This window comes from Balaenoptera borealis, assembly GCF_965194805.1.
Source record: "Balaenoptera borealis genome assembly, chromosome: 1".
Classification (NCBI taxonomy): Eukaryota; Metazoa; Chordata; class Mammalia; order Artiodactyla; family Balaenopteridae; genus Balaenoptera; species Balaenoptera borealis.
In genome coordinates this window covers 77,232,825-77,258,656 of record NC_138860.1, presented here as the reverse complement: position 1 = coordinate 77,258,656, position 25,832 = coordinate 77,232,825, and the positions used below count along the sequence as shown (strand labels likewise).

The 25,832-nt window shown below is 41.5% G+C and overlaps 1 protein-coding gene and 1 long non-coding RNA gene across 2 annotated transcripts in view; both read right to left on the bottom strand.

Annotated features, from left to right (window-relative positions):
* CD244 (CD244 molecule) overlaps positions 1–13,304 on the bottom strand; it is a 31,899-nt gene extending 18,595 nt beyond the window's left edge. Inside the window, exon 1 of the mRNA XM_082407834.1 lies at positions 11,815–13,304. Coding sequence (XP_082263960.1) covers positions 11,815–11,875 — 61 coding nt within the window. The 5' untranslated portion in view covers positions 11,876–13,304. The remainder of the gene's footprint in view (positions 1–11,814) is intronic.
* The window catches only part of LOC309636047, a 197,408-nt gene extending 171,859 nt beyond the window's left edge, over positions 1–25,549 (bottom strand). Inside the window, exon 1 of the long non-coding RNA XR_014249205.1 lies at positions 18,333–25,549. This is a non-coding gene — a long non-coding RNA (uncharacterized lncRNA). The remainder of the gene's footprint in view (positions 1–18,332) is intronic.
* Between the last annotated feature and the right edge of the window lie 283 nt (positions 25,550–25,832).

Below are 25,832 nucleotides of genomic sequence, written 5' to 3'. Positions count from 1 at the left end.
CTCTGATTCATTGCTAATGGAAGTGTAAATTGGTGCAGCCACTTTGGAAAACTGACAATATCTTTTAAAACTAAAGTTACATATGCCCTATGACCCAGGAGAATTTGTACATACTCAAGAAAACATATACAAGAACGTTCATAATGGCTTTATTCATAATAATTCAAAATGCAAAACAACCCAAATATCAGTCATCATTAGATGAATAAATCAATCATGTTATATTCATATAATGGAATGTTACACAGCAATGAAAAAGAATAAACTGGGACTTCCCTGATGGCGCAGTGGTTAAGAATCCGCCTGCCAATGCAGGGGACATGGGTTTGATCCGTGGTCTGGGAAGATCCCACATGCTGTGGAGTAACTAAGCCCATGTGCCACAACTATGGAGTCTGTGCTCTAGAGCCCACGAGCCACAACTACTGAGCCCACATGCCACAACTACTGAAGCCTGCATGCCTAGAGTTGGTGCTCCGCAACAAGAGAAGCCACCACAATGAGAAGCCCGTGCACCGCAATGAAGAGCAGCCCCCGCTCGCCCAACTAGAGAAAGCCCGCATGCAGCAATGAAGACCCAATGCAGCCAAAAATAAATTAATTAATTTTTTAAAAAAAGAAGAATAAACTACTTCTACAAGCAAAAATGTGGATGGATCTTATCGACGTGGTTATTAATAAAGGAGCCAGACACCAAAAAGTATATAGTGAATGATTCTACTTATATGAAATTCAAAATCCGAAAAAACACAAATCTATGGTAAGAGGTTAGAATATTGGTTAACTCTGAGGAGATTATCAAGTTGGAGGGGACACAAAGAAGACTATTGGGGTGCTAGAAATGTTTTACATCTTGAGATGGGTGGTGGTTACATGTACATACATATATAAAGTTTCATCAAGCTATTCACTTAAACTTTTTGTACATTACTGTAAGTTATATCTTGATAAAAATACAAAGTGTAAAAAAGGAGTAATTACTACCTCTCAGAGAGCTCTTCTGATCATTAAACTAAGTAAAATGTACTTTGATTAGAGCAAAGTAAGATGTTGCCACTGTGGAAACATTACCACAGCAAGAGTGGAAAAACAGGAGATTTCTGCACTCACTTTTGGAGAAATATTAGAAAAGTCTTCCTGATACTTACTCAAAAGTCTTCCTGATACTTACTCAAATGACAACCAGAAATCAGTGGATCAGAAATTCTCACAGGTAAAATAGACTAGGAAATAGGTTGGGCAAATTTACAGATTGACAAAGATGTCCTAAACCTAGGTTCCAGGTACATCTATAAGAATCAGTGAGCCCCTTTGAGGCAATGAGAAGACTATTCACTCCTATATTCAACAATTATTTATTGAATACTCTCTGTGTGTCAGGTATTGCTGTAGGGAGGATATCTTAATCTCAACACTTGACATTTGGGGTCTGTTAATTCCCTGTTGCAGAGGGAAGGGGAGCTGTCCTGTGCATTGTAAAGATGTGTAACATCATCCCTGGCCTCTACCCGCTAGATGCCAGCACCCCTGGCCCATTCATGACAAACAAAAAAGTTTTTAGACATTTCCAAATGTCCCCTGGGGGGCAAAATTGTCCCCACTTGAGAACCACTGCTCAAGGGCATTGGACTAGAGGGGTGAGCAAGAGAGACACGGTCCCTGCTCTCATGAAGCTTACACTCCAGTTGGGGTACGCACCATAAATAAGTGAAAAATGAAACAAGATCCTTTCAGAGAAGCGTTAAGTGCCATGAAGGTAGTTTTAAAAGGTGATATAACAGACTGACTGGTAGATTCATGGCCAGAGAAGACCTCTCTGAGGAGGTGACATCTGAGCTAAGAAATGAAAGATATGAAGGATCCAGCCAGGCGAAGAGCTACAGAAAAAACATTCTGGGTAGGGGGAACTGCAACTTCACAGCTCCTCTGGGGACAGGGAATCAAGCAGACGGTGCAGCCCTTAGGCAGAATATTAGAGATAGAAGAACTAAGCAAGATGGTCTTAGTGGTTGGCAGCATTTACAAAGAAATACATACATATCATAAGTCTTAATTTCCTAGAAACAGGACATCACCTTCACAGACTAGAAATGGGAGATGATAAAACAACCAAATTACATTCAAGAGATTAACCCAGGCGAGTAGAGTTGGGGAGAGTTGCAAATAGAATGGTACGCAGAAAGATAGAAATGCCCCCCATACATAACAAGCAAGTGCTAAAGGAAGATATGGAACTCCCATGACTGGTTAACTGGCAATAGCAGTGTCAGTCATATGAAGGGTCAAGGGTAAGGCCCAACAGAGAGGGAGCCACACCAATGGATGCATATTTCATTGGCCAGGCACTGGGCTAAGTAATGGGTATCTAAAGCTCCACCCCACCTAAGGCAGCAAAAGGGCTGAGACTACAGATGGATCTTGAGTATTCCACAGGAGCCAACTCCAAGACCAACAAGAAACGCCAAGTTTAAGGGCTCCAAGATGGGTGCCAGAAATGCTTGCCACAAAACCAGAATCTATAGGGCTGGGCAGGATTTTAAATAAGGAATGAAAGCCAAATCATAAGAAGAGAAGAGGATGAAAACAGAAGCATATAAGTGTAATATGGGAACAGTGAACAGCCAAGGTTACTGGTGCATGCATGGGTGCATCTTACTGGCCCAAAGGCAGGGAAGAAGTTCAGCCAATACATCAAATAAAGCTTTCCAGGTTGCTCAGAGCTGGCATCTGTTATGATTGTTGTTGCTCATATCATATCTGTAATATCATTTGTAATATCACTCCTATTTTGGAGAATGGGATTATTAAGGGCACTGGGTAAGACGTAAAGGAAAAGTTACAATCTCTGTTTTACTGTGCTTACAGTCTAGAGGAAGATAGACCTAAAACAGCCAACTAAGACTTGATGTGAAATGTGCTATGGGGGTATGCCCAAGGCGTGACACAAGCATAAGGAAAGCACGCTTTACTCTTCCCTGGGGCATTAGGAGTGGCTTCCCAGAGGAGGAGACCTAGGTGCTGCCTGGGGCACCCAGGCCTGCCAGGTGGATTGAGAAAGGAGTATGGAAGAGGGCATCACAGACAGAACAGCAGCATTGTTACAGACACCCACACTTCTGGCTTATGGGTCTGCTAAGGATGGTAATAAAGCTCTCTCCAGCAGGTCTGGAGAGTGGGGTGATAGAACATGAGTTTAATTTTTAGGGGGTTGTGATGGTTTTATTTTATTTTTACCTTCTATAAAATTGAGAGGTAGCACAAATATTAAAGGGTGCCTAAAATATAAATGCATAGTATAATGAATAATTATAAAGTAAACTCCTGAATAACCACCATCAGATCAAAACATAGAGCCTTCATTCTGGTTCTCCTTCATCATGACAAAACTGAATATAGGACTTCCCTGGTGGCACAGTGGTTAAGAATCCGCCTGCCAATGCAGGGGACACACGTTCGAGCCCTGGTCCAGAAGATCTCACATGCCGCGGAGCAACTAAGCCTGTGCGCTACAACTACTGAGCCTGCGCTCTAGAGCCTGCGAGCCACAACGACTGAGCCCGCATGCTGCAACTACTGAAGCCCGTGCGCCTAGAGCCCATGCTCTGCAACAAGAGAAGCCACCACAATGAGGAGCCCACGCACCGCAATGAAGAGTAGCCCCCGCTCGCTGCAACTAGAGAAAGCCCGTGTGCAGCAGCGAAGACCCAACACAGCCATTAATTAATTAATTAATTAATTAAATTTTAAAAAACTGAACATAGAGTATACAGGGAATGATTAAGTTATTAACTAAACTATTAAATTATTAAGGAATCGAATGTGTGATCTACCCTCCTGATGCTATACTGCCATTGTAGTCATTTTTTTAATTATACTATTCTATTTTTATGTAAATTGTATTAGTTTACACACTTAAGAAGGGTTTGTCTCCAACTAAAAAGGAGGTAGGAAACAAGCTACCACAGGAAGAACACCAGGTGTTATTTTGATTTGTTGGTTTGACTTTTGTGAGATAATGGAAATATATATATTATTCTCTCCCCCCAGTTCCTGGCACAGAGGAATTAAATTAAATTAATTAAATTAAATTAAATTAAATCCTTATAATTTCCCAGTGATAAAAGCATCTCTTGCTTTAGTATTTAGTCTTTGACCCCATCCCTGACATGGGGCTCCTAAAACCTTTGTAAATTCCTAAGTAATAAGAGGAGCATCTTTTATTCTATTAAATGACTCTGGATCAACTCCTGGGCGGGAGGGGCTGATCACAAAAAAGGCCAAGCCATGATTAAAAGCTTGGAATTTTCAGCCCCATTTCCCATCCTTTGGAGGAGGGATAGAGGCTGGAAATGGAGTTAATAGTTAATAACTGATCACATCTACATGAGGAAGCCCCTATAAAATCCCAATAGCATGAGTTTAGGGGAGCTACCAGTTTGGTGAACCCCAACTCCAAGGGAACAGAAGCTCCCTTCCAGAACTTGCCCTATTTATCTCTTCATCTGGCTGTTCATCTGTATCCTTTATCATATCCTTTAATAAACTGGTAAATGTAAGTAAGTGTTTCCCACTGTTCTATGAGCCACTCCAACAAATTAATTGAATCAGAAGAGGGGTTCACTGGAACCTCTGATCTACAACCTGGGCTTGAGACTGGTGTCTGAAATGGCAGAGGGAGGTAATCTTGTGGGAACGAGCCCTTAATCTGTGAAATCTAACACTGTCTCCTGGCAGATGGTGTCAGAATTGAGTCAAATTGTAAGACACCCAGCTGGTGTCACAGAGAGTTGCTTGGTATGGGGAAAGAACCTCACACACATTTGGAGACCAGAGGTATCAGAAGTGAAGTGTTCTGTATGAGTAGTAAAAGAGACACATGGGAAAGAAAGACACAGTAGGGAAAAACTGGATGGTATTCCAACATAGATTTTTAAATGGGAGGATAATGAACTAAGAGTGGAGAGCCAACAGAAAAGGAGCAGTTGAAGAAAGATCAGAGATATCATGGACTGGGCAGGTCCTGGATGACCTACCAGATGAAGCCGTGAAGTCCAGAGCACACGGGGAAGGACAGACCAAGGAAAGGAGGAGAGCTCCCTAATGCAGAGCAGAGGTGACTGTGGTCATTTATGGGCGCAGATGAGGTCAGTTGATGTTGAAGGATTGTTGGTGAGGTCGGCAGAATCCCTAATTGGGGCCTCCGTTTACTTGGAGAAGGAGAATGTAGGCTGATAAAAGCTATGATGATGGAACAGGATCTTGAAGAGATGGTGAAGGTTTGGAATCACCCCTTTGGAGAAAGGGGAAAGCTGTGGATCAGAAACAAGGATTCCCAGGGCACTGAGGACCCAGCTGAAATTGAAGGCTCTCAATCTGTAGTTGCTCTTTGTTGCTGAATTTTCTTCTGCAGCCCTCAACAGCCCAGTGTGGGGAAAAGGAAGATATTCAGGGTGAGGCAGGGCTAGACAGGGATGGCGGTGGGGTGAGGTTGGAGTGGGAGGATACAGCAGAAAGATGAGTGGGCAAGGTACTATGTACTGGGTATTGTGACTGATGCAGAAAGACCTCTGTCCCTGTCCCCGAGGGGCACATATGCCAAATGGAGAGACAAGAAATCGCAGTATGATAAGATAACTTCAACACAAGTTCTCACATGCTTAGTGAGAGGTGGAGGAGGCCCCGACAAGTGGTGGATTGTTCAGAGCGGAGAGGCCACAGCAGATTCCGGTGGTCAGAGCAGGCCCCAGGGCTGCTGCTACCTCTGTTGTTACCACTCAGCAGCTTTGGGGCCTCTCTTCCGGTGGTTAGGAAAGAATGGGGTGAAACAACTCTGCAGAGGGAGGGCAGAGGTCAAGTGATTAACTCCACCACCTCCTCAGGAAGAAGAGGGAAGCCAGCACAGAGGACGGTCAAGGAGACGATCTGACCCAGCAGTGAGTCCCGCTCAGCCTCAGAGTTGGGTGCAAGAGCTGCAGCCTCCAAAGTCCCGCAGTGTCCACTGTCAGCTCAGCTCCCTCTCACCTTGACCTGCTGGTCGGAGGAAGGGTGAGATGGGAAGAAGGTTGAGGCCTGAGAGACTGGGAGAGGGGACAGGGGAGAGAAAAGAGAACTTTCAGAAAAGTATAACTTCCCCTAGCCAACAAAGGATGTTGAGGTTTCCTCAGCTCAGGGTTGTGCCACCAGGCTTGGAGTGAAGGCAACAGAAGGGGTTCCTGATGGGGTCTGGGTGGATAAACCTCAGTGAGGTCCCAAAAGTGCTGGGGCAGGGCCGGCCCTAGTCAAGGCAAAATTATAAAGTAGACAAAATCCCCTCCAGGTCCACAACCCAATTCATCGCCTCTCTTCTTCTTCACCTAGCCCCACCCTGGAGGGCTTCCTCCTGACCATACTGACTCCACCTCTCAGACAATGCAACCCCTTACCTCTGTCAACTTACCTAGCCTATGTCCCACTCTTTGTATCAGTTAACTGAATCATCCCATTTATAATACTGTCTTTTTCCAAGATAACAAGTGCATTTGCTTCTCATATCTCCTCATTCAAACCTGTTTTCCCTACTTCTGTTTAGGCTGTTCCCTCTGCTTAGCTTGTCCTTCTACCTTACCTCTATCTCCTGAACTCTTATTTATCCTTCAAGGCCACTTCCCCAGTGTCCCTACCTAGAAGGAATCTCCATCTTCTTTGCACCCTTTGTGCTCTAAATGTATCTTGCCTGTCAGAGACACTTAGCATTTAGCATTTTCTGTCTTCCCTTAGAGTTGATATTGTACAGGCCTATTTTCCTCTAACTGTCTGAAAGATTCTTAAGGATGGAACCAATGTGTGTTTCATCTTTGTTTCCTCCACAAAATCTTGCATAGTTCTTGGAACATAGTAAGGGTTTAATGAAGTGTTCAGTTGATTAATTAATCAATTAAATTCAGCTCCCAGAAATGACTCTCCCGTAGGAATTTCGTGCAGTATACCAGGGAAGCCACACAGACATGGTTCTCTTGGCTTTGACTTTCACCTTTCAGGCTCCACACCCCTGCACTTTCATTTCCCATTTGCAGGTCCTCAGAACACAAAGCTGGTGGCCCTGAAACAACTTGGAACTCTCACACACTGCTTGGTTCAACCACTTTGGAAAACAGTTTGGCAGCAACTGCTAGAGGTATATCTACATACCCAGTGATTCTACCCCCAGAGATACGCCCAACAGACGTGCATGCACTAAAAGTCTCATAGAGGACTTCCCTGGTGGTCCAGTGGTTTAAATTCTGCGCTTCCACTGCAGGGGCCGTGGGCTCCATCCCTGGGCAAGGAACTAAGATCCCGCATGCCAAGCAGCTTGGCCAAAAGGCTCTTAGCAGCGTGACTATAATAGGGAAAAAACCCTTGAAACAACCCAAAGGTTCATCAATGGTAGAATAGATTAATAAACTATTATATAGTCATACAATGAAATACAGCCATGAAAACGACCAGCTGCAACTGATAGCAGAGATAAATCTCATCAGATGTTGAGCAAAAGAAGCCAAATACAGGAGTATATACTTTATGATTCCATTTATATACAGGCAAAACTAACCAATGATGTTAGAAGTCAGAAGAGTGGTTGTATTTGTGGAAGAGGGTGGAGGTAAGGAAAGGAGGGAACATGTGGTAGACACACAGGTGTTTTCACTTAACAATAACTCATTGAGATGGTACGTTTATAATTTTGCACACTTTTCTGCACACATATCATGAAGACCGTGGCCCAGCTATCTCTGGAGGGATTTCTATAGAACTGGTTTCCTCCAGTGGTGCTGCAGCCCTGAGTTCTCTGAGTCCTGACCTCTCTCCTGTGGACAGATACTTCACTCTTCACACTTTGTCTGAGGGGGAGTACAATCAGGAAAAGATGGACAAAAATAAATCCAGCCTTTTTAGAACTTGTCTGGATCCCAGCCAGAGCAGTTGCGATCAGTGACTCCTTCCTGAGAAGTGAAAGTTTCAATACAACCTATGGGAACAGCCTGCAGCCTTCAGAGCTGATCTGTGAGACACTGCCCCTGCCCCTTTTTTTTTGTCCAGCACATCTCACCTTGTTGCCCCTGGGCATTTATAGCCTCTGGTGTGTCCTTTGTAGTTTCTTCAGAATGCATAGCCAAAACCTGAATTTAGGGTCCAAAATGAACTTTAGGGCCCAAGTCCACACTTATGGGCAGTGATTTGAAGGTCCCTGGTCCCCAAACCATCTGACCCAAAAATTATCCCAATCTTCCTCTAAGATGCCTGAAAACAATTCATTTACTCACTCAACTAACATGTTTGGAGCACTTACTGTGTTGGGCACTTCGTTGGGCACTAATCACAGCTGTAATTATATACTGATGGATATAAATGGTGTAGGCTCTATGAACAAAGGGGCCGTGTACTTAATCACTACTGAATCCTAAATATCTTGTCCAGCACCTGGTGCAGAGCTACTCAAAACATATCCAGGGAAGGAATGGGAATAGAGAGGGAGATGCTATTGTGAAAACAGACTACTTTACATTACGATGTAATCATGTGATTAAATGTCTTGAATACATGTTCCTTTAAGTTAAAAATGTTGAAGACTCCCTAAGATCCTGGTTATGATAATGAGAAACCCTCAGAAAAGGGTCACACATTAAAACTTTATCATCTTATCTCAAGATTCTCTAACTCACTTTCTCTTCAACTAATTAAAGTCAACAAAGGATTACTGAATAGTCTCTCTTCTTTACTCTGACTACAAAACTAAGTGAAATATATGCCCTGCCTCCAAAGAGCTGAATAACATGAGCATTCATTTTGGAGGACTTGTCATAACTCAACATTTCTCTAAACACTTTATACACTATATCTCATCTAATCCTCACACATCCCCCAGGAAATGGGCACCACTGTTAACTTCATGTTATGAATGAAAAATTGAGAAACAAGAAGTTAGTTAACTTCCTCAAGGCCACAGAGGTAGTTAGTATTTACATGCTTTAAAATCTAAAACAGTTTTCCCAATGAAGCTTTCTGGTAGGCAGATAAACTCACTTTATTCCATGGATTATTTAAAGTACTCATTCATTCAATAAATACATATTGAGGGTCTACTTGTGCCAGATACTGTTCTAGATGCTGAAGATACAGCAGTGAACAAAACAAACAAAAGCCCTGGCCTCAAGGATCTTACATTCTAATGAGGTAAAGAAGAGCCTAGGAGATAGAAAATAAGACAAATAAGTAAACAGATAGTATGTAAAATGGAGACGAGCACTACAGAGAAAAATAAACGAAGAGGGAGATAAGAAGTTACAGGATGAAGGGGTTGACATTTTTAATGGGAAAGATATCACTGCAGAAGTGTTATTTGAGCAGAATGAGGAAGCAAGCCTCATGGCAAATGAGGGGAAAGCAGCATTCTAAGTGGAGAAGACAGTGCAAAGCCCCCAAGTGGAACATGCGTGAGGACCAGCAGGCCAGCGTGGCTGAAATGCAGTGAGAAGATCAGAGAGGAAGGGGCGGTGGTTAGGGAGGTCCGATCACGTGGGCCATTGCAAAATGTATGGCTTTTACTCTACGTGAAGTGAGAAGACTTTGGAAGACTTTTACAATGCTCAAGAGTGATATGAGCCTCTTACACATATGTGATGCATATTACATTCTTCAGTAAACCAAGTCTTAGAAAAAATGTTTCACTATCATTGTACCACCTGATGGGATGCACTGAAAAAGACATGCCATCACTTTCGTGGTATTCCTGCCAAAAGTGCATGACCTAAGTCTTATGACAAAACATTAGACAAACTCAGATTGTGGAACCCTCTAGAAAACAACTGACTTGTATTCCACAAATGTCAAAGTCATAAAAGACAAAGAAAGGAATAATTATAGATTGAAGATGACAAAAAAGACATAACAACTGAATGCAATACATGATCCTGATTGGATTCTGGATGGGGAAAAAAGATGTTGTAGAGCACATTTTGGAGACAGTTGGTAATATTTAAATATGGACTGTATGTTTGATTGTATCTATGTTAAATTTACTAAATTTGATACCTGTGCTGATATGATATGATATGATATGATATGATATTGGAACATCCTTGTCCTTAGAAGATGTGTGCTAAAATAGTTAAGAGTAAAGGGGCATGATGTCTGAAACTTACTCTTGAATATTCCACAAAAATAATTATTATTATACAGCTATACACACATACCTATATTTGGAGAGAAAGAGAAATAAGGCAAATGTGATAAAATGTTAACAACTGGTGAATCTAGGTGAAGGAAATACAAAAATTCTTTGTGCTATTCTTGCAACTTCCCTGAAACTTCAAAATTATTTTCAATTAAGAAGTTTAAAAATTGAACTAAATAAACAGAGTAGTTTCAGTCAGCTTACATCAGCCGGCCCCACAGACACAGGGCATAGCAAGAAGAGAGAGAAGTTCCCTAAGACCAAAGTCCATCCGTCCCTGTGCTCAAAGAATCACTTGCCAGGCTCCCCCCTACCCCCTACCAATGAGTCTTGTCATAGCCACACCCAAAGAGAGCACCACAGCCCTGGGAATGAGGATGGAGGGAGCACCATCCTCCTGCCACTTGGGCTCATGATCTGAGTCAGCCTCAACCTTCTGTCCCTCCCACCCCCAAAGCCAGGCATCAAAGCATGTGGGTCCTATCTCAGCTTTCAAGGCTACTTAGCCCAGGTTCCAACCTAGCTCTCTTACCTAGGATCCTGCGTCTTTGGGTCCCCCCAGCCCACACGCATGAGCCCCAGTCTCCAGACTTCTCTCTCTGCTCCCTGTTCCTTATTACACCCTGCCTTACTCCGCCTGTACTCGTTACAAAAGCCGGAGCCTAGAATGTGTCTTCTTGAAAGATACCAGAGTGCTCAGGGGCTCAGTGATTGAACTGAGTACCCAGGGATGGCTTCTAACAGGCCTTGCACAAATACTTCCTTGTGCCTCTGTTTCTTCCCTTTGCACAAAAGTGTGCCCTCCTCTCACTGCACGCCGCGCTCATGATGCCCCTCAAAGAGTCGCTGATCTAAAATGCAGGCTCCAAGTCTCAGAGCATCCTAGACAGGGTTGGAAAAAGAGGGGGAGACTGCTTCCCACACACACAAACATTAGTTGGCTTGGGCCCAGCTGACAGTTATCAGTTTGCTATGGAGCTTCCTTATATATGTCTCCTTCTCTTCCCTTCCCCGCACCCTGCCCCCAGACAACATTTCCCTAATAATTCTCAGGCTCCCATGGCCTCTGTGCTGCTGGAAGAGCTGAGGGATGAGGGACCAGGCCATGCTGGTAAAGCGTCTGTTCTGGCCTTGGCCTCACACTTCCCCTCTCCCCTCCCCCTTGCCAGGGCTCAGCTTTCCTGCCTCAGAGAATAATCTGTCAGTCTCTGAGCTCCAGTACCCCTATTTCCTTGGAGAAACCCATGAAGCTCATGGCCACTTCTCCTCTCTGCTGGTAATCCCACCAAATTAGAGGATATTTCCTTTGTCTTTCTTACAGCCAGCAGGGAGGATACTTTCTCCCCACTAGACAGAAAGGAAAACTGAAGCCAGTGGAAAAGACTCACCTTGCCTGAGGTGGCCTGGATTGCTTGGCCAGAGGCACTTCTCAAGGACCTCCCAACCCACTGCCAGCCTCTGGTCTCTGACCCAGCCTGTCCAGAGCTGCGGGGAACTGCTCAGTCACAGTTCCAGGTCACCATGTAAGCAGCACAACCCAGAGGCTCTGGATGCTGATCTCCCTGAAGGCCACGGCCCCTAGTCCATACCAACCCCACCCCTGCCAGGCTGAGCCTCCTTACCTTGGCCCCGATGTCCCTTGATGAGCAGGAAGAGTGTGAGGGTAAGCACTTGCCCCAACATCCCCACAAGACAGAGGGGTCAGGCCGGGTCCTCTCCCACCAGATGCTCTGCCCTGCACAGGCTCAGCAGCCACCCATCAGCAGGAGGGTGACGGGGAGCAGAACTGCCTCGCTCCAGCCACAGTTTCCTCAACTTGAGGCTGTTCTCATTAGCTGAACGCTAACAAGGCCGTTGAGGAAGCCCCAGTCCCTGGACCTGGTCTGATAGGTCCCGTAAGCTAAACTTGCAAAGTCTGCCTCAAGTGGGCGGGTGCTCAGAGTTCACAGTGACTCACAAAACCAGCTTCAAAATCTTGTCCCAAGCTCTGCCCCAGCCCAGCTGCTTTGTTTAAAGGACAGATGTCCAAGAAATTTTCCAATTCTCTGCATCCTACTGGCAATATGGAGAAACCTACATGGGGACCAAACAGCCATCATCAGAGCCTGTCCCATCCCAACAGACATGGTGAAGGTGGAGGGGAGAGGGTTTGGGAAGGATGTGGACTGAGAAGTGGAACCCTAGATAAGTGGGTGAAATGTTGAAGAAGACAAGTAGGGGGCACTGGAAAAATCTAACAGGCCTGGGGAATCTCTGCAAGTTGATACCAAAGTTTAAGCATATGCAAATTAAATTTTTTTTCTTAAGAATGTGTTTTTGCCCTAGTTTCCTATCTGTACTTCTAAATTCCCTCCCTTCTTCTTTTTCTACTTTCCTTTAATAGTCCTTTATTCCTTCTCTCAGCTTCTCTCACCCAGACAGGATGTAGACGCATGTTTGCTTCCCCCCAGCACGCACTTTGATTCCACCCTCCAGAAAGGCCAGGTAGCATCTGATCCTCTTCACCCTGCCAGGGAAAGGCGGAGGCAGCCCACCTTCCCCAGAACGCAATTGCTTTGAGACCACACCCCAGCGTTCTATGCCTTTCTCTTTCTTCTGCTTTCCCCTTAGCAGAAAATACTTTCAGTTCACTTCAGGTCAGTCTTTCTTCTCCTTTTCCATCTTTTGATCCATTTCCAGTCACCCTGTCTGAAGCTGGGCTGAGGGGAGGCAGACTGAAAGCCTTGCCTGCCAAAAAAGGCAGCAGTGATATTCCGGATGGAGTACTGGATTTGGAGTCAAAGATGTAGACTTGAGTTCCAGTTCAGCAACACACAACCTGTATGATCCTGACCAAATTACTTTCTGAGCCTGTGGGTTCAACAATACTTGGCTCCCATCCCTCACAAGGTAGTTTCAGAATCAAATTAAAAACTGAACCTGAGAGGATGCGTGTAAAAAACTCTGGACAACGGTAAGGTTTTGTTTTCTTAAACATAGACCCACACAGATTTTTCCAGCTAATCTAATGGTTATCAGCTCTTCTCTCATTTTTCTCCTCCCAAGGGGCAGCCCTCAGCCCTGGGAAATTTCCTCAGAGTTGATCTGGCCATGCCCTTGACCTTAAGAAATGGTGCTCAAGGCATGATAAAATAAGGAAGAGTAAATTTCCTTCCGTTAAAGATGGAGGACAAGGTCCATCTGTTCAAAGCAACTAATGGACAACATGAATTAGGAATGTGGTTCACCGCTCCTGACCCCAGCACCAGCTCCATCCTCTTCCCACCAGTCACATGGCTGACCTACCATCCCCTGGAAACTGAACTGGAAGTAGATGTACCACTTTGTGTCTTGTGGTCCTGACCATACTCTACCCCATGATAACTGCTACTTGTTCTCCACACTGCCCTGCCTGACCTTGAGCTCTTCTACATGAAGTCTTTTCTCTCCTTAGTTTAGTGTTTCCAGAGCCTGGCCCAGTGCCTGGCTCTTAATAGTTGGTTATAGATTGTTGAGTGCTGAAGGAATGAATGAGTTCCCTAGAGAAAGCATTTCCCTTCCCTCTGAGATACACTGGTAAACTAAGTCACCATGGTCCCTGCCTTCATGGAGTTTATATCTTGCCCTGCAGGATCCTTGTACAAAGAGCCCTTCTGTGTAATCCGGCCACTTTAGCATGAAGACCCAACATGCTACAAAGTCCACATAAACTCAGAAACTCCTGTATTCCCATTTCCCATGCATATTTCCCAGGTATTTGTAAGTCTTGGACATTTAATGGTCAGTGACCATCCAAGAATTAGTTTCATCAACCCCCACCCTCTCATCCTTCTTTTTCTCAAATCACACTTTCACCATGTTTCAAGGAGTCAAGGTCATTCTAGTATATCCCAGCTACAACACTGACGAGTCCCCAAATCCACCCACTTCTTCTTTTTTTTTTTTTTTTTGGATGACCACAACAAAAGCAACAATGATTGCAATTACCAAACACGAAACACACTCATACTATGTCATAATATTGACATTCAGTCCAGTAATCCTCCACTGTAACAGCTCCTTTACTTTGCAGTGAAAATTGATTTGTATACTTTTTATCTCTGAGTCCTTGTGGGATTTTTTTTTATTCAAATAGAAAGTCACAAAAATTATAATCATCCTCATCAGTTCACTCAGTCCCATGTAATTAATTTTTTTTTCATCTTGATATTTTGTTAACAGTTTTATGAATTCATCAGTTTTCCATTAGAGTTCTGAAAATGCTTATTCATTCAGTTCAGCAGTATAGTCAGTTACCAGAAACCTGCACTTGTCAGAGTCTTCTCCATGAATTCCTTGAAGATGAAACCCTTTTATAGGAACATTTTTGCAAAAGCATCAGAGTACACCCAGAACTGTCTGTAAATGACAAAAGACTTAAAAATGACCACGGTTAAAGATTTGATGAAAGTTCATAATAATGCAATTGACAAGGAAATTTAGTTATTTCTGAGATATACATTTTAAAGTAATACTAGAATTATGACTTATAACATTATACCAGAACATATAAGATTTTTAGAAATTTCATGTAATGTCTGAAACAATCCACCCACTTCTGAGACAAATTTTAAATTTGGGGTCCCTAAGACCACCTTCAATTTTGATAATTTACTAGAAGGCAATTTAATAGTAATCATTAACATGTTAAATACATATGCCCTTTCACCTAGCAATACCCCCTTTGAATTTACCCACAGAAATACTCTGACTAATACTTTCACAAATGCCCAAAGATAAGCAAGATTCTTCCTTATAGCATTGTTAAGTAAAAAATCAGAAATAACCTAAAGTTAATCAGTGGGGAACAGTTTTAAAAATATGGTGTATTCATTCTATACTACAGTATATTAAGAAGGCTTTTAAAAGAGTAAAATAAATGTCCACATACTCACATGAAAAGAACCTTAAGACATTCACAAAACCATCTGCATAATATAGTTCTGTTTAGGTGGACAAACTAATGTGTGTGTATTTATGTTCTCTGAATGGTTGTAAATGCAAAGAAACATGCCTGGGGAAAAATACTCATGATGGGGGCTTCCCTGATGGCGCAGTTGTTAAGAATCTGCCTGCCAATGCAGGGGACATGGGTTCGAGCCCTGGTCCGGGAAGATCCCACATGCCGCGGAGTAACTAAGCCCGTGCGCCACAACTACTGAGCCCGGGTGCCACAACTACTGAAGCCCACGCACCTGGAGCCCGTGCTCCACAACAAGAGAAGGCACCACAATGAGAAGCCCGTGCACAGCAACGAAGAGTAATCCCCACTCGCTACAACTAAAGAAAGCCCGCACGCAGCAACAAAGACCCAGCACAGCCAAAAAAAAAAAAAAAAAAATTACATATATATATATATATATATATATTCATGATGGCAACCTTTAGATAAAGAAGTAGAATTTTGAGTAGAGGTGAGTGAGTGACTTTTACTTTTTATTCCACATATACTTCCTGTCCAGAACTTTTTACAATAACTATATTACACGTGAGATGATTTAAAGTATCAGTTCTCCGAGTTCCCAGGTTTTCAACTACATAACATAAGATCAATGTATTAGTGAGGCTTTCCAGAGAAACAGAACCAATAGGAGATATATAGACATAGATAGAGAGATAGAGATGGAAATGGAGATGGAGATAAAGAGATTTATTATAGAGAACTGACTCATGAAATTATGGAGGCTGGCAAATCCAAAATCTGCAGAGCCAATGTCTCAGTTTGAAGGTCATCAGGCAGGAGAATTTTCTCTTACTTGAGGGAGAGTAAACCTTTTTTTTTTTTTTTGTCACTAAATAGGTTCTGCAGTACTACCTGACCTGTGGCTGGTTGAATCCACGGATGCAGAACCGCCTGTATGGAGGGCCAATTATAAAGTTATACTCAAAATTTAGACTTTGGTAGGGGCGGGATCAGCACCCCTAACCTCCACATTGTTCATTTTTCAAGGGTCAACTTTGTAGTATAAATCAGAATCTGATTTAGCATCAAATTTTATACTTAAATTGTTACATTTGACATATTAATATATCAGCATGTTTTGCAAAAATGGAAAAGAAAACATACTGACTCTAGGTGCCCTGCCACCTAGTTTGTGAATTACACCTACTTTGTGAATTATAAATTTAGAAGCTCAAAACTGAGGTTTGAATGATAAGGTAATTTGTGCAAGTCAATGTTCCCTTTAATTTTTTAAGTTGTGGTACACTGGCACCTCTGAAAACAAGAGCATGTGATCAAAGTTTCATACTGCAGTTAGAAGCTTAAAACCAAGTTATCTTGTTTTTTTAATTATATGAACATTCACAATAAACCATAAATGAAATTTTCTTGACATGGCAAACTCTATTCTGGAGGATTTTCTTTTCTCCACATTGTTGTTTGTCTGTCACGTATAATCCATATCAGTGCTGACAGGTTTCCTGATTCCATGTGCAGTTACATCTACTACACAGGTTACACATGCCCACATACCCACATATTAGACCACAAAATATGAAGAGCCTAGATCGTATTTCCCGTCCCCCAAGAGTTCCCCTTTTTCTCCCCCCATCCAACCTTCCTATATAACTTTCATGTGAAGTTCTCTCAGTCTTTCTGGCAGACTCTGTTCTAACTGCCTCTGCTGGTGTTCCTTAGCACATCTGTGTGCTTTCTTCTTCTGAAGATAGAGACTTGGGGATCACATGCTTTGACCTCCCCTTGCTCCACTCTCTTATCTGATACTGCTTTTCTGCCCTCCATCCCAGCCAGGGCAATCCAGCACAAGCGCAAGTGTTAGACACACCATTAAATGTCAAAAAGTACATCAGCCTCATTCCAACTGAGGTTTTTAAAGCATCATTTCAGATTTAGAAGTCCTTGGCAGAGACTTCTGTTGCCTTGTGTTTTAATTCTAGTAATTCTTCTCAGACTATATCAAAGGATAACTTTTGGGTCTTGGACCCCAGAAATTTTATTCCTATTCACTTCCTCAAGTCTGAAAAATAGCATTTTATCTTTCACATCCAGTCCCTTTATCTTTTCTAAATGCATTGGTTCCTCCTGCCCTGTTCTTCTTTTTTTTTTTTTTTTAATTTTTTTTATTTTATTATTTATTTATTATTTATTTTTGGGTGTGTTGGGTCTTCGTTTCTGTGCGAGGGCTTTCTCTAGTTGCAGCAAGCGGGGGCCACCCTTCATCGCGATGCGCGGGCCTCTCACTATCGTGGCCTCTCTTAGTTGCAGAGCACAGGCTCCAGACACGCAGGCTCAGCAATTGTGGCTCACGGGCCCAGTTGCTCCGCGGCATGTGGGATCCTCCCAGACCAGGGCTCGAACCCGTGTCCCCTGCATTAGCAGGCAGATTCTCAACCACTGCGCCACCAGGGAAGCCCCTGCCCTGTTCTTTTTGTTCTTTTGTTTTGTTTTGTTTTGTTTTAAAAAAAAAAAAAAACCATCCCAGCTTTATTGAGGTATAATTTACATTCACCCATTTTATGTGCACAATTTAATGACTTTTAGTAAATTTATGGAGTTTTGCAGTTTCATTACCACAGACTGGTTTTAGAACATTTTCATCACCCCCAAAAGATTTCTCAGGCCCATTTGCAGTCCATTGGCTATTCCTTTTTATTCTCTTTTCTAGGCTCTTTGTTATTTTTGTTGTTCTTGTTCTTTTTTTTTTTTTTTTAACATCTTTATTGGAGTATAATTGCTTTACAATGTTGTGTTAGTTTCTGCTGTACCACAAAGCGATCAGCTATATGTATATATATATCCCCATATGCCCTCCCTCTTGAGTCTCCCTCCCACCCTCCCTATCCCACCCCTCTAGGTCATCACAAAGCATCGAGTTGATCTCCTTGTGCTATGCAGAATCTTCCCACTAGCCATCCATTTTATATTTGGTAGTGTATATATGTCAGTGCTACTCTCTCACTTCATCCCAACCTCCCCTTCCCCCTCCATGCCCTCAAATCCATTCTCTACATCTGCGTCATTATTCCTGCCCTGTCACTAGGTTCATCAGTACCACTTTTTAATTCCACTTATATGCATTAGCATATGCTATTTGTTTTTCTGTTTCTGACTTACTTCATTCTGACAGATTCTAGGTCCACACACCTCATTACAAATAACTCAGTTTCATTCCTTTTTATGGCTGAGTAATATTCCATTGTATATATGTGCCACATCTTCTTTATCCATTCATCTGTTGATGGACATTTAGGTTGCTTCCATGTCCTGGCAATTGTAAATAGTGCTGCAATGAACCTTATGGTACATGTATATTTTTGAATTATGGTTTTCTCAGGGAATATACCCAGGAGTGGGATTGCTGGGTCATATAGTAGTTCTATTTTTAGTTTTTTAAAGAACCTCCATACTGTTCTCCATAGTGGCTGTATCAATTTACATTCCCACCAACAGTGCAGGAGGGTTCCCTTTTCTCCATACCCTCTCCAGCATTTCTTGTTTGTAGACTTTTTGATGATGGCCATTCTGACTGGTATGAGGTGATACCTCGTTGTGGTTTTGATTTGCATTTCTCTAATGATTAGTGATGTTGAGGATCTTTTCATGTATTTGTTGGTCATCTGTTTGTCTTCTTTAGAGAAATGTCTGTTTAGGTCCTCTGCCCATTTTTGGATTGGGCTGGGGATTTTTTTGTGATATTCAGCTACATGAGCTGCTTGTATATTTTGGAGATTAATCCTTTGTCAGTTGCTTCATTTGCAAATATTTTCTCCCATTCTGAGGGTTGCCTTTTCATCATGTTTATGGTTTCCTTTCCTGTGCAAAAGCTTTTAAGTTTCATTAGGTCCCATTTGTTTATTTTTGGTTTTATTTCCATTACTCTAGGAGGTGGGTCAAAAAAGATCTTGCTGTGATTTATGTCATAGAGTGTTCTTCCTATGTTTTCCTCTAAGAGTTTTACTCTAAGAGAGTAAAGTAAGTGTCCAGTCTTACATTTAGGTCTCTAATCCATTTTGAGCTTATTTTTGTATATGGTGTTAGGGAGTGTTCTAATTTCATTCTTTTGGATGTAGCTGTCCAGTTTTCCCAGCACCACTTATTGAAGAGACTGTCTTTTCTCCATTGTATATCCTTGCCTCCTTTGTGATAGATTAGTTGACCATAAGTGCATGAGTTTATCTCTGGGTTTTCTATCCTGTTCCATTGATCTATATTTCTGTTTTTGTGCCAGTACCATATTGTCTTGATTACTGTAGATTTGTAGTATAGTCTGAAGTCAGGGAGCCTTATTCCTCCAGCTCCATTTTTCTTAAGATTGCTTTGGCTATTCGGGGTCTTTTGTGTTTCCATACAAATTGTAAAATTTCTTATTCTAGTTCTGTGAAAAATACCATTGGTAATTTGATACGGAGTGAATTGAATCTGTAGATTGCTTTGGGTAGTATAGTCATTTTCACAATACTGACTCTTCCAATCCAGGAGCATGATATATACCTTCATCTGTTTATGTTATCTTTGATTTCCTTCATCAGTGTTTTAGTTTTCTGAGTACAGGTCTTTTGCCTCCTTAGGTAGATTTATTCCTAGGTATTTTATTCTTATTGTTGAGATTGGCAAATGGGATTGTTTCCTTAATTTCTCTTTCTGACCTTTCGTTGTTAGTGTATAGGAATGCAAGAGATTTCTGTGCATTAATTTTGTATCCTGCAACCTTACCAAATTCATTGATTAGTTCTGGTAGTTTTCTGATTTCATTTGTTTCTAGAATCCTAGCATCTTTAAGATTTTCTATGTATAGTATTATGTCATCGGCAAATGGTGACAGTTTTACTTCTTCTTTTCCAATTTGTATTCCTTTTTTTCTTTTTATTCTCTGATTGCTGTGGCTAGGACTTCCAATACTATGTTGAATAACAGTGGCGATAGTGGACATCCTTGTCTTGTTGTGATCTTAGAGGAAATGCTTTCAGTTTTTCACCATTGAGAATGATGTTTGCTGTGGGTTTCTCATATATGGCCTTTATTATGTTGAGGTCGGTTCCCTCTATGTCTATTTTCTGGAGAGTTTTTATCATAAATGGGTGCTGAATTTTGTCAAAAGCTTTTTCTGCACCTATTGAGATGACCATATGGTTTTTATTATTCAATTTGTTAATACGGTGTATCACATTGATTGTTTTGCGTATACTGGAGAATCCTTGCATCCCTGGGATAAATCCCACTTGATCATAGCGTATGATCCTTTTAATGCATTGTTGGATTCTGGTTGCTAGTATTTTGTTGAGGATTTTTGCGTCTATGTTCATCAGGGATATTGGTCTATAATTTTCTTTTTTTGTGATATCTTTTTCTGGTTTTGCTATCAGGGTGATGGTAGTCTCGTAGAGTGAGTTTGGGAGTGTTCCTCCCTCCACAGTTCTTTGGAAGAGTTTGAGAAGGATAGGTGTTAACTTTTCTCTAAATGTTTGATAGAATTCACCTGTGAAACCATCTGGAACTGGACTTTTGTTTGTTGGAAGGTTTTTAATTACAGTTTCAATTTCATTACCTGCGATTGGTCTGTTTATATTTTCTAATGCTTCCTGGTTCAATCTTGGAAAGTTGTACTTTTCCAAGAATTTGTCCATTTCTTCCAGGTTGTCCAATTTATTGGCATACAGTTGCTTATAGTAGTCTCTTCTGATCTTTTGTATTTCTGCAGGGTCAATTGTAATCTCTCCTTTTTCATTTCTAATTTTATTGAGTTGAGTCCTCTCCCTTTTTTTCTTGATGAGTCTGGCTAAAGGTTTATCAATTTTGTTTATCTTCTCAAAGAATGAACTTTTAGTTTTATTGATCTTTGCTCTTGTTTTCTTTGTTTCTATTTCATTTATCTCTGCTCTGATCTTTATGATTTCTTTCCTTCTACTAACTTTGGGTTTTCTTTGTTCTTATTTTTCTAGTTGCTTTAGGCGTAAAGTTTGATTTTTTTTGGAGATTTTTCTTGTTTCTTGATGTGAGCTTGAATTGCTATGAACTTCCCTCTTAGAACTGCTTTTGCTGCGTCCCATAGGTTTTGGATCATCGTGTTTTCATTGTCATTTGTTTCTAGGTATATTTTTATTTCTTCTTTGATTTCTTCAGTGATCTCTTGGTTATTTAGCAGTGCACTGTTTAGCCTCCATGTATTTGTGTTTTTTACTGTTTTTTTCCTGTAATTGATTTCTAATTTCATAGCTTTGTGGTCAGAAAAGATGCTTGATATGATTTCAGTTTTCTTACATTTTCCAAGGCTTGATTTGTGACCCAAGATGTGATCTATTCTGGAGAACGTTCTGTGAGCACTTGAGAAGAAAGTGTATTCTTCTGCTTTGGGGTGGAATGTCCTAAAAATACCAATTAAGTCTATCTTGTGTCATTTAAAGCCTGTGTTTCCTTATTTATTTTCTCTCTGGATGATCTGTCTATTGGTGTAAGTGGGGTGTTAAAGTCCCCCACTATTATTGTGTTACTGTTAATTTCTCCTTTTATGGCTGTTAGCATTTGCCTTATGTATTGAGGTGCTCCTATGTTGGGTGCATAAATATTTATAATTGTTATGTTTTCTTCTTGGATTGATCCCTTGATCATTATGTAGTGTCCTTCCTTATCTCTTGTAACAGTCTTTATTTTAAAGTCTATTTTATCTGATATGAGTATTGCTGCTCCAGCTTTCTTGTGATTTCCATTTGCATGGAATACATTTTTCTATCCCCTTACTTTCTGTCTGTATGTGTCCCTAGGTCAGAAGTGGGTCTCTTGTAGACAGCATATATAAGAGTCTTGTTTTTGTATCCATTCAGCTGGTCTGTGTCTTTTGGTTGGAGGATTTAATTGATTTACATTCAAGGTGATTACCGATATGTATGTTCCTATTACCATTTTCTCAATTGATTTGGGTTTGTTTTTGTGGATCTTTTTCTCCTCTTGTGTTTCCCACTTAGGGAAGTTCCTTTAGCATTTGTTGTAAAGGTGGTTTGGTGGTGCTGAATTCTCATAGCTTTCACTTCTCTGTAAATCTTTTGACTTCTCTGTCAAATCTGAATGAGATATTTTCTGGGTAGAGTAATCTTGGTTGTACGTTTTTCCCTTTCGTCACTTTAAATATGTCCTGCCACTCATTTCTGGCTTGCAGAGTTTCTGCTGAAAGATCAGTTGTTAACCTTATGGGGATTCCCTTGTATGTTATTTTTTGCTTTCCCTTGCTGCTTTTAATATTTTTTTCTTTGTATTTAGTTTTTGAAAGTTTGATTAATATGTGTCTCAGTGTGTTTCTCTTTGGGTTTATACTGTATGGGACTCTCTGTGTTTCCTGGACTTGATTGACTATTTACTTTCCCATGTTAAGGAAGTTTTCAACTCTAATCTCCTCAAATATTTTCTCAGACCCTTTCTCTTTCTGTTCTTCTCCTGGACCCCTATAATTCGAATGTTGGTGCAGTTAATGTTGTCCCAGAGGTCTTTGAGACCTCAATTCTTTTCATTCTTTTTTCTTTATTCTGCTCCACGGCAGTTATTTCCATCATTTTATCTTCCAGGTCACTTATCCTTTCTTCTGCCTCAGTTATTCTGCTATTGATTCCTTCTAGAGTATTTTTAATTTCAGTTATTGTGCTGTTCATCACTGTTTGTTTGCTCTTTAGTTCTTCTAGATCCTTGTTAAACGTTTCTTGTATTTTCTCCGTTCTGTTTCTGAGATTTTGGATCATCTTTACTATCATTACTCTGAATTCTTTGTCAGGTAGGCTGCCTATTTCGTCTTCATTTATTTGGTCTTGTAGGTTTTTACCTTGCTCCTTCGTTGTAACATATTTTTTTGTTGTTCCTTTTTTTTTTTTTTTTTTTGATGGTGGGGCTGTATTTCTGTCTTACTTGTCGTTTGGCCTACCAGTCCACTGGCAGGCAGAGCCAGATCCTGGAATTTCTGGCTGCAGGGCTCTGGGGGTCTTAGGGTTACTGCCTATGCCCTGGTGTGGGGGGCAGGGTCCTGGGCCCTCTGGTAGACAGGCCATGTCACAAGGAATGTGTCAGCTCAGGGAGTCTTAAGGCAGCCTGCCTACTGGTGGGTGAGACTGTGTCCCCACCAATTAGTTGCGTGGCCTGAGGCATCACAGTATTGGTGGGTGGGGCAGGTTCCAGTGCTAATAAGCTAGAGAGAGGATTACAAAATGGTGCTTGCCAGCACCAGTGCCCAGGTAGTAGAACAAGTTCCCAAAAATGGCTGCTACTAATGTCTATGTCACCAGGGTTAGCTCCAGTTACCTCTTATCTCTCCAGGAGGCTCCCCAGGATAAGCAGGTGGCTATGAGCTATAAGCTCCTTTCAAATTACTGCTTCTGCCCTGGGTCCTGGAGTGTGTGAGATCCTGTGTGCCACCTTTAAGAGTGGAGTCTCTGTTTCCCACAGCCCTCTGGCTCTCCCAAAATTAAGCCCTGCCGACCTTCAAAGTCAAACGTTCTGGGGGCTCATCGTCCCAGTGCAAGACCCCCAGTCTGGAGAGCCTGATGTGGGGCTCAGAGCACTCACTCCTTGGGAAGAGCTTCTGCAATTGTAATTATGTTCCCATTTATGGGTCGTCCTCCCAAGGGTATGGGTCTTGATATATCGAGACTCCACCCCTCCTACCTATCTCCTTGAGATTCCTTCTCTATATCTTTAGTTGTAGAAGATCTTTTCTGCTAGATGCCAATCTTTCTCATCAATAGTTACTCTGTTTTAATTTTGTTGTGCCTATGAGAGGAAGTAGAGCTCAGACCACAATCTTGGCCCAAGTAAGTCTACACAACAGAATGATAAACACAAATTCAGACAATGGCAATGTAGAGGAGCACATGGGTAGTATAGGTTATTAATAACATTCCAGTTTTGGGGTTGGGTAGCGGTTTATAAGTGTCTAAGTCATTATTAAAAAAAGGAAAGGGGGAGGGAGGGGTGGAGGAAAGGAAGGAGAGAGAGGGAAGGAGATACAGAGAGAGGACCGACCTGAGTCCCATGCATCTCTGCTGTTTCTTATAGCCATAAGGAAATGATCACTAATGCCACTTCATCAGGAAAACTTTCAGGTAATCATTAGTGTTGTTCACTCTGATTCAATTCACTTCTTTTTAGAGGCACATGGAAGACTGCACATCTTATCTGTGAAGTTAAAAAGGGCCATGGGACTTGTTCTAGCCAGGGAATGTAAGCAGAAAAGGTTATTTTCAGGCTGAAGCCTTTACCAGGCAGGGCACAAGTCAACATTGTCCTTTTCCCAGCCTCAGGAAATAACTCAAATATGTAGCCCTGGCTGTGGCATGTTTATAGCTGATGAAGAAACTAATCTTGGAGGTTATCAGGATGGAGTTCTGTGTTCTGTTGTAGGGGAAATGGTACATGTGTTGACTGTGGTTTCTCAGGAGGTATGTGATGTAACTACTGCACTGGAGCTTTAAGGGAAGACCTCTGGGAAACAATGTGAGCACTGCATGTCAGCTGCCTTGGTTCTATATTACAAAGGACAGGACCTCAGGGAGAAAAGGTGGTCTGTTTTGCAAGCAGGAGTAAAAGGAATAACTGATTCTGGGTCTTCAACAGGCAAACAGTATGGAAAAATTTCCTTGAGAAATCATCTTCAATCAGGACACACACACACACAGACACATATGCAGGCACTATATATATATATATATATATATACACAAAAATACCACTCCCAAAATCTCTGTGTCCATCCACCTCAGTCAAGAGCATGTATTTGCTATGTGGTATCTCATGTGCAATATAGTAACGAGTGACACAGACCCAACCTAGCAGCTGAGGGAACTGAGAAATATTGTTTCTACATGATATATCAAACTTCTAAAATTTGATTAGTAAAATTTGGGGGAGTAAAACAATACATTTTTAATTACATTTGGATTTAGTAATCTTCCAGATGTTCATTCTTTGGTCATCAACATATGCGTTTATCCTCTGCTGAATACTGTTTCTAACATAGGACTATTGAGAATATGAGGACAAATGTGTATTCAGTGACCTCTACCAGAAAACTGTGTAACTGCTGGGTAAGACCTCAAGCAGCCTGAAAACCTGGGCCTGGTGGGGAATTTGTGATTGCAGTACAGGTTTGGCATATGCTGACATTCTGAAATACAGAGCTCTTAAGTTCCAAAATCCCAATATTTCGGATATAATAAAATACTTTAGTGTTTTTCAAAAATATGAAATCTGAATGTGTATCTTAATATATATCTTGAGGAACACTTTGCATTAAAATTTCAAATTGCATAAAACTACATTCCTCTTAAAAAATGTCACCATATCCATTCCTTGCTTAAAAACCCATCCTGGTTTTACCCCAGTAAGTACACTAACATTTCAATCTTACAGAATATCACAGTGTACAGGACCAGTAAGTACACTAACATTTCAATCTTACAGAATATCACAGTGTACAGGAGTACTTAAATCTTGTTTTGTAGTCACAACATCCTTGTGGCAGACCCCGGTTTTAAGCCTGGTTATAGCCTATTCCTGCAATTTTTTGTTGTTGTGTTTTTAAAAATTTGTAACCCTAAACATCTGAGAACTCATTTCTTGCTTTAATTCATCCGAACCCTTTGAGTAATTCATTTCCTTGATGTTCTCAAAATAGAAAATATTAGC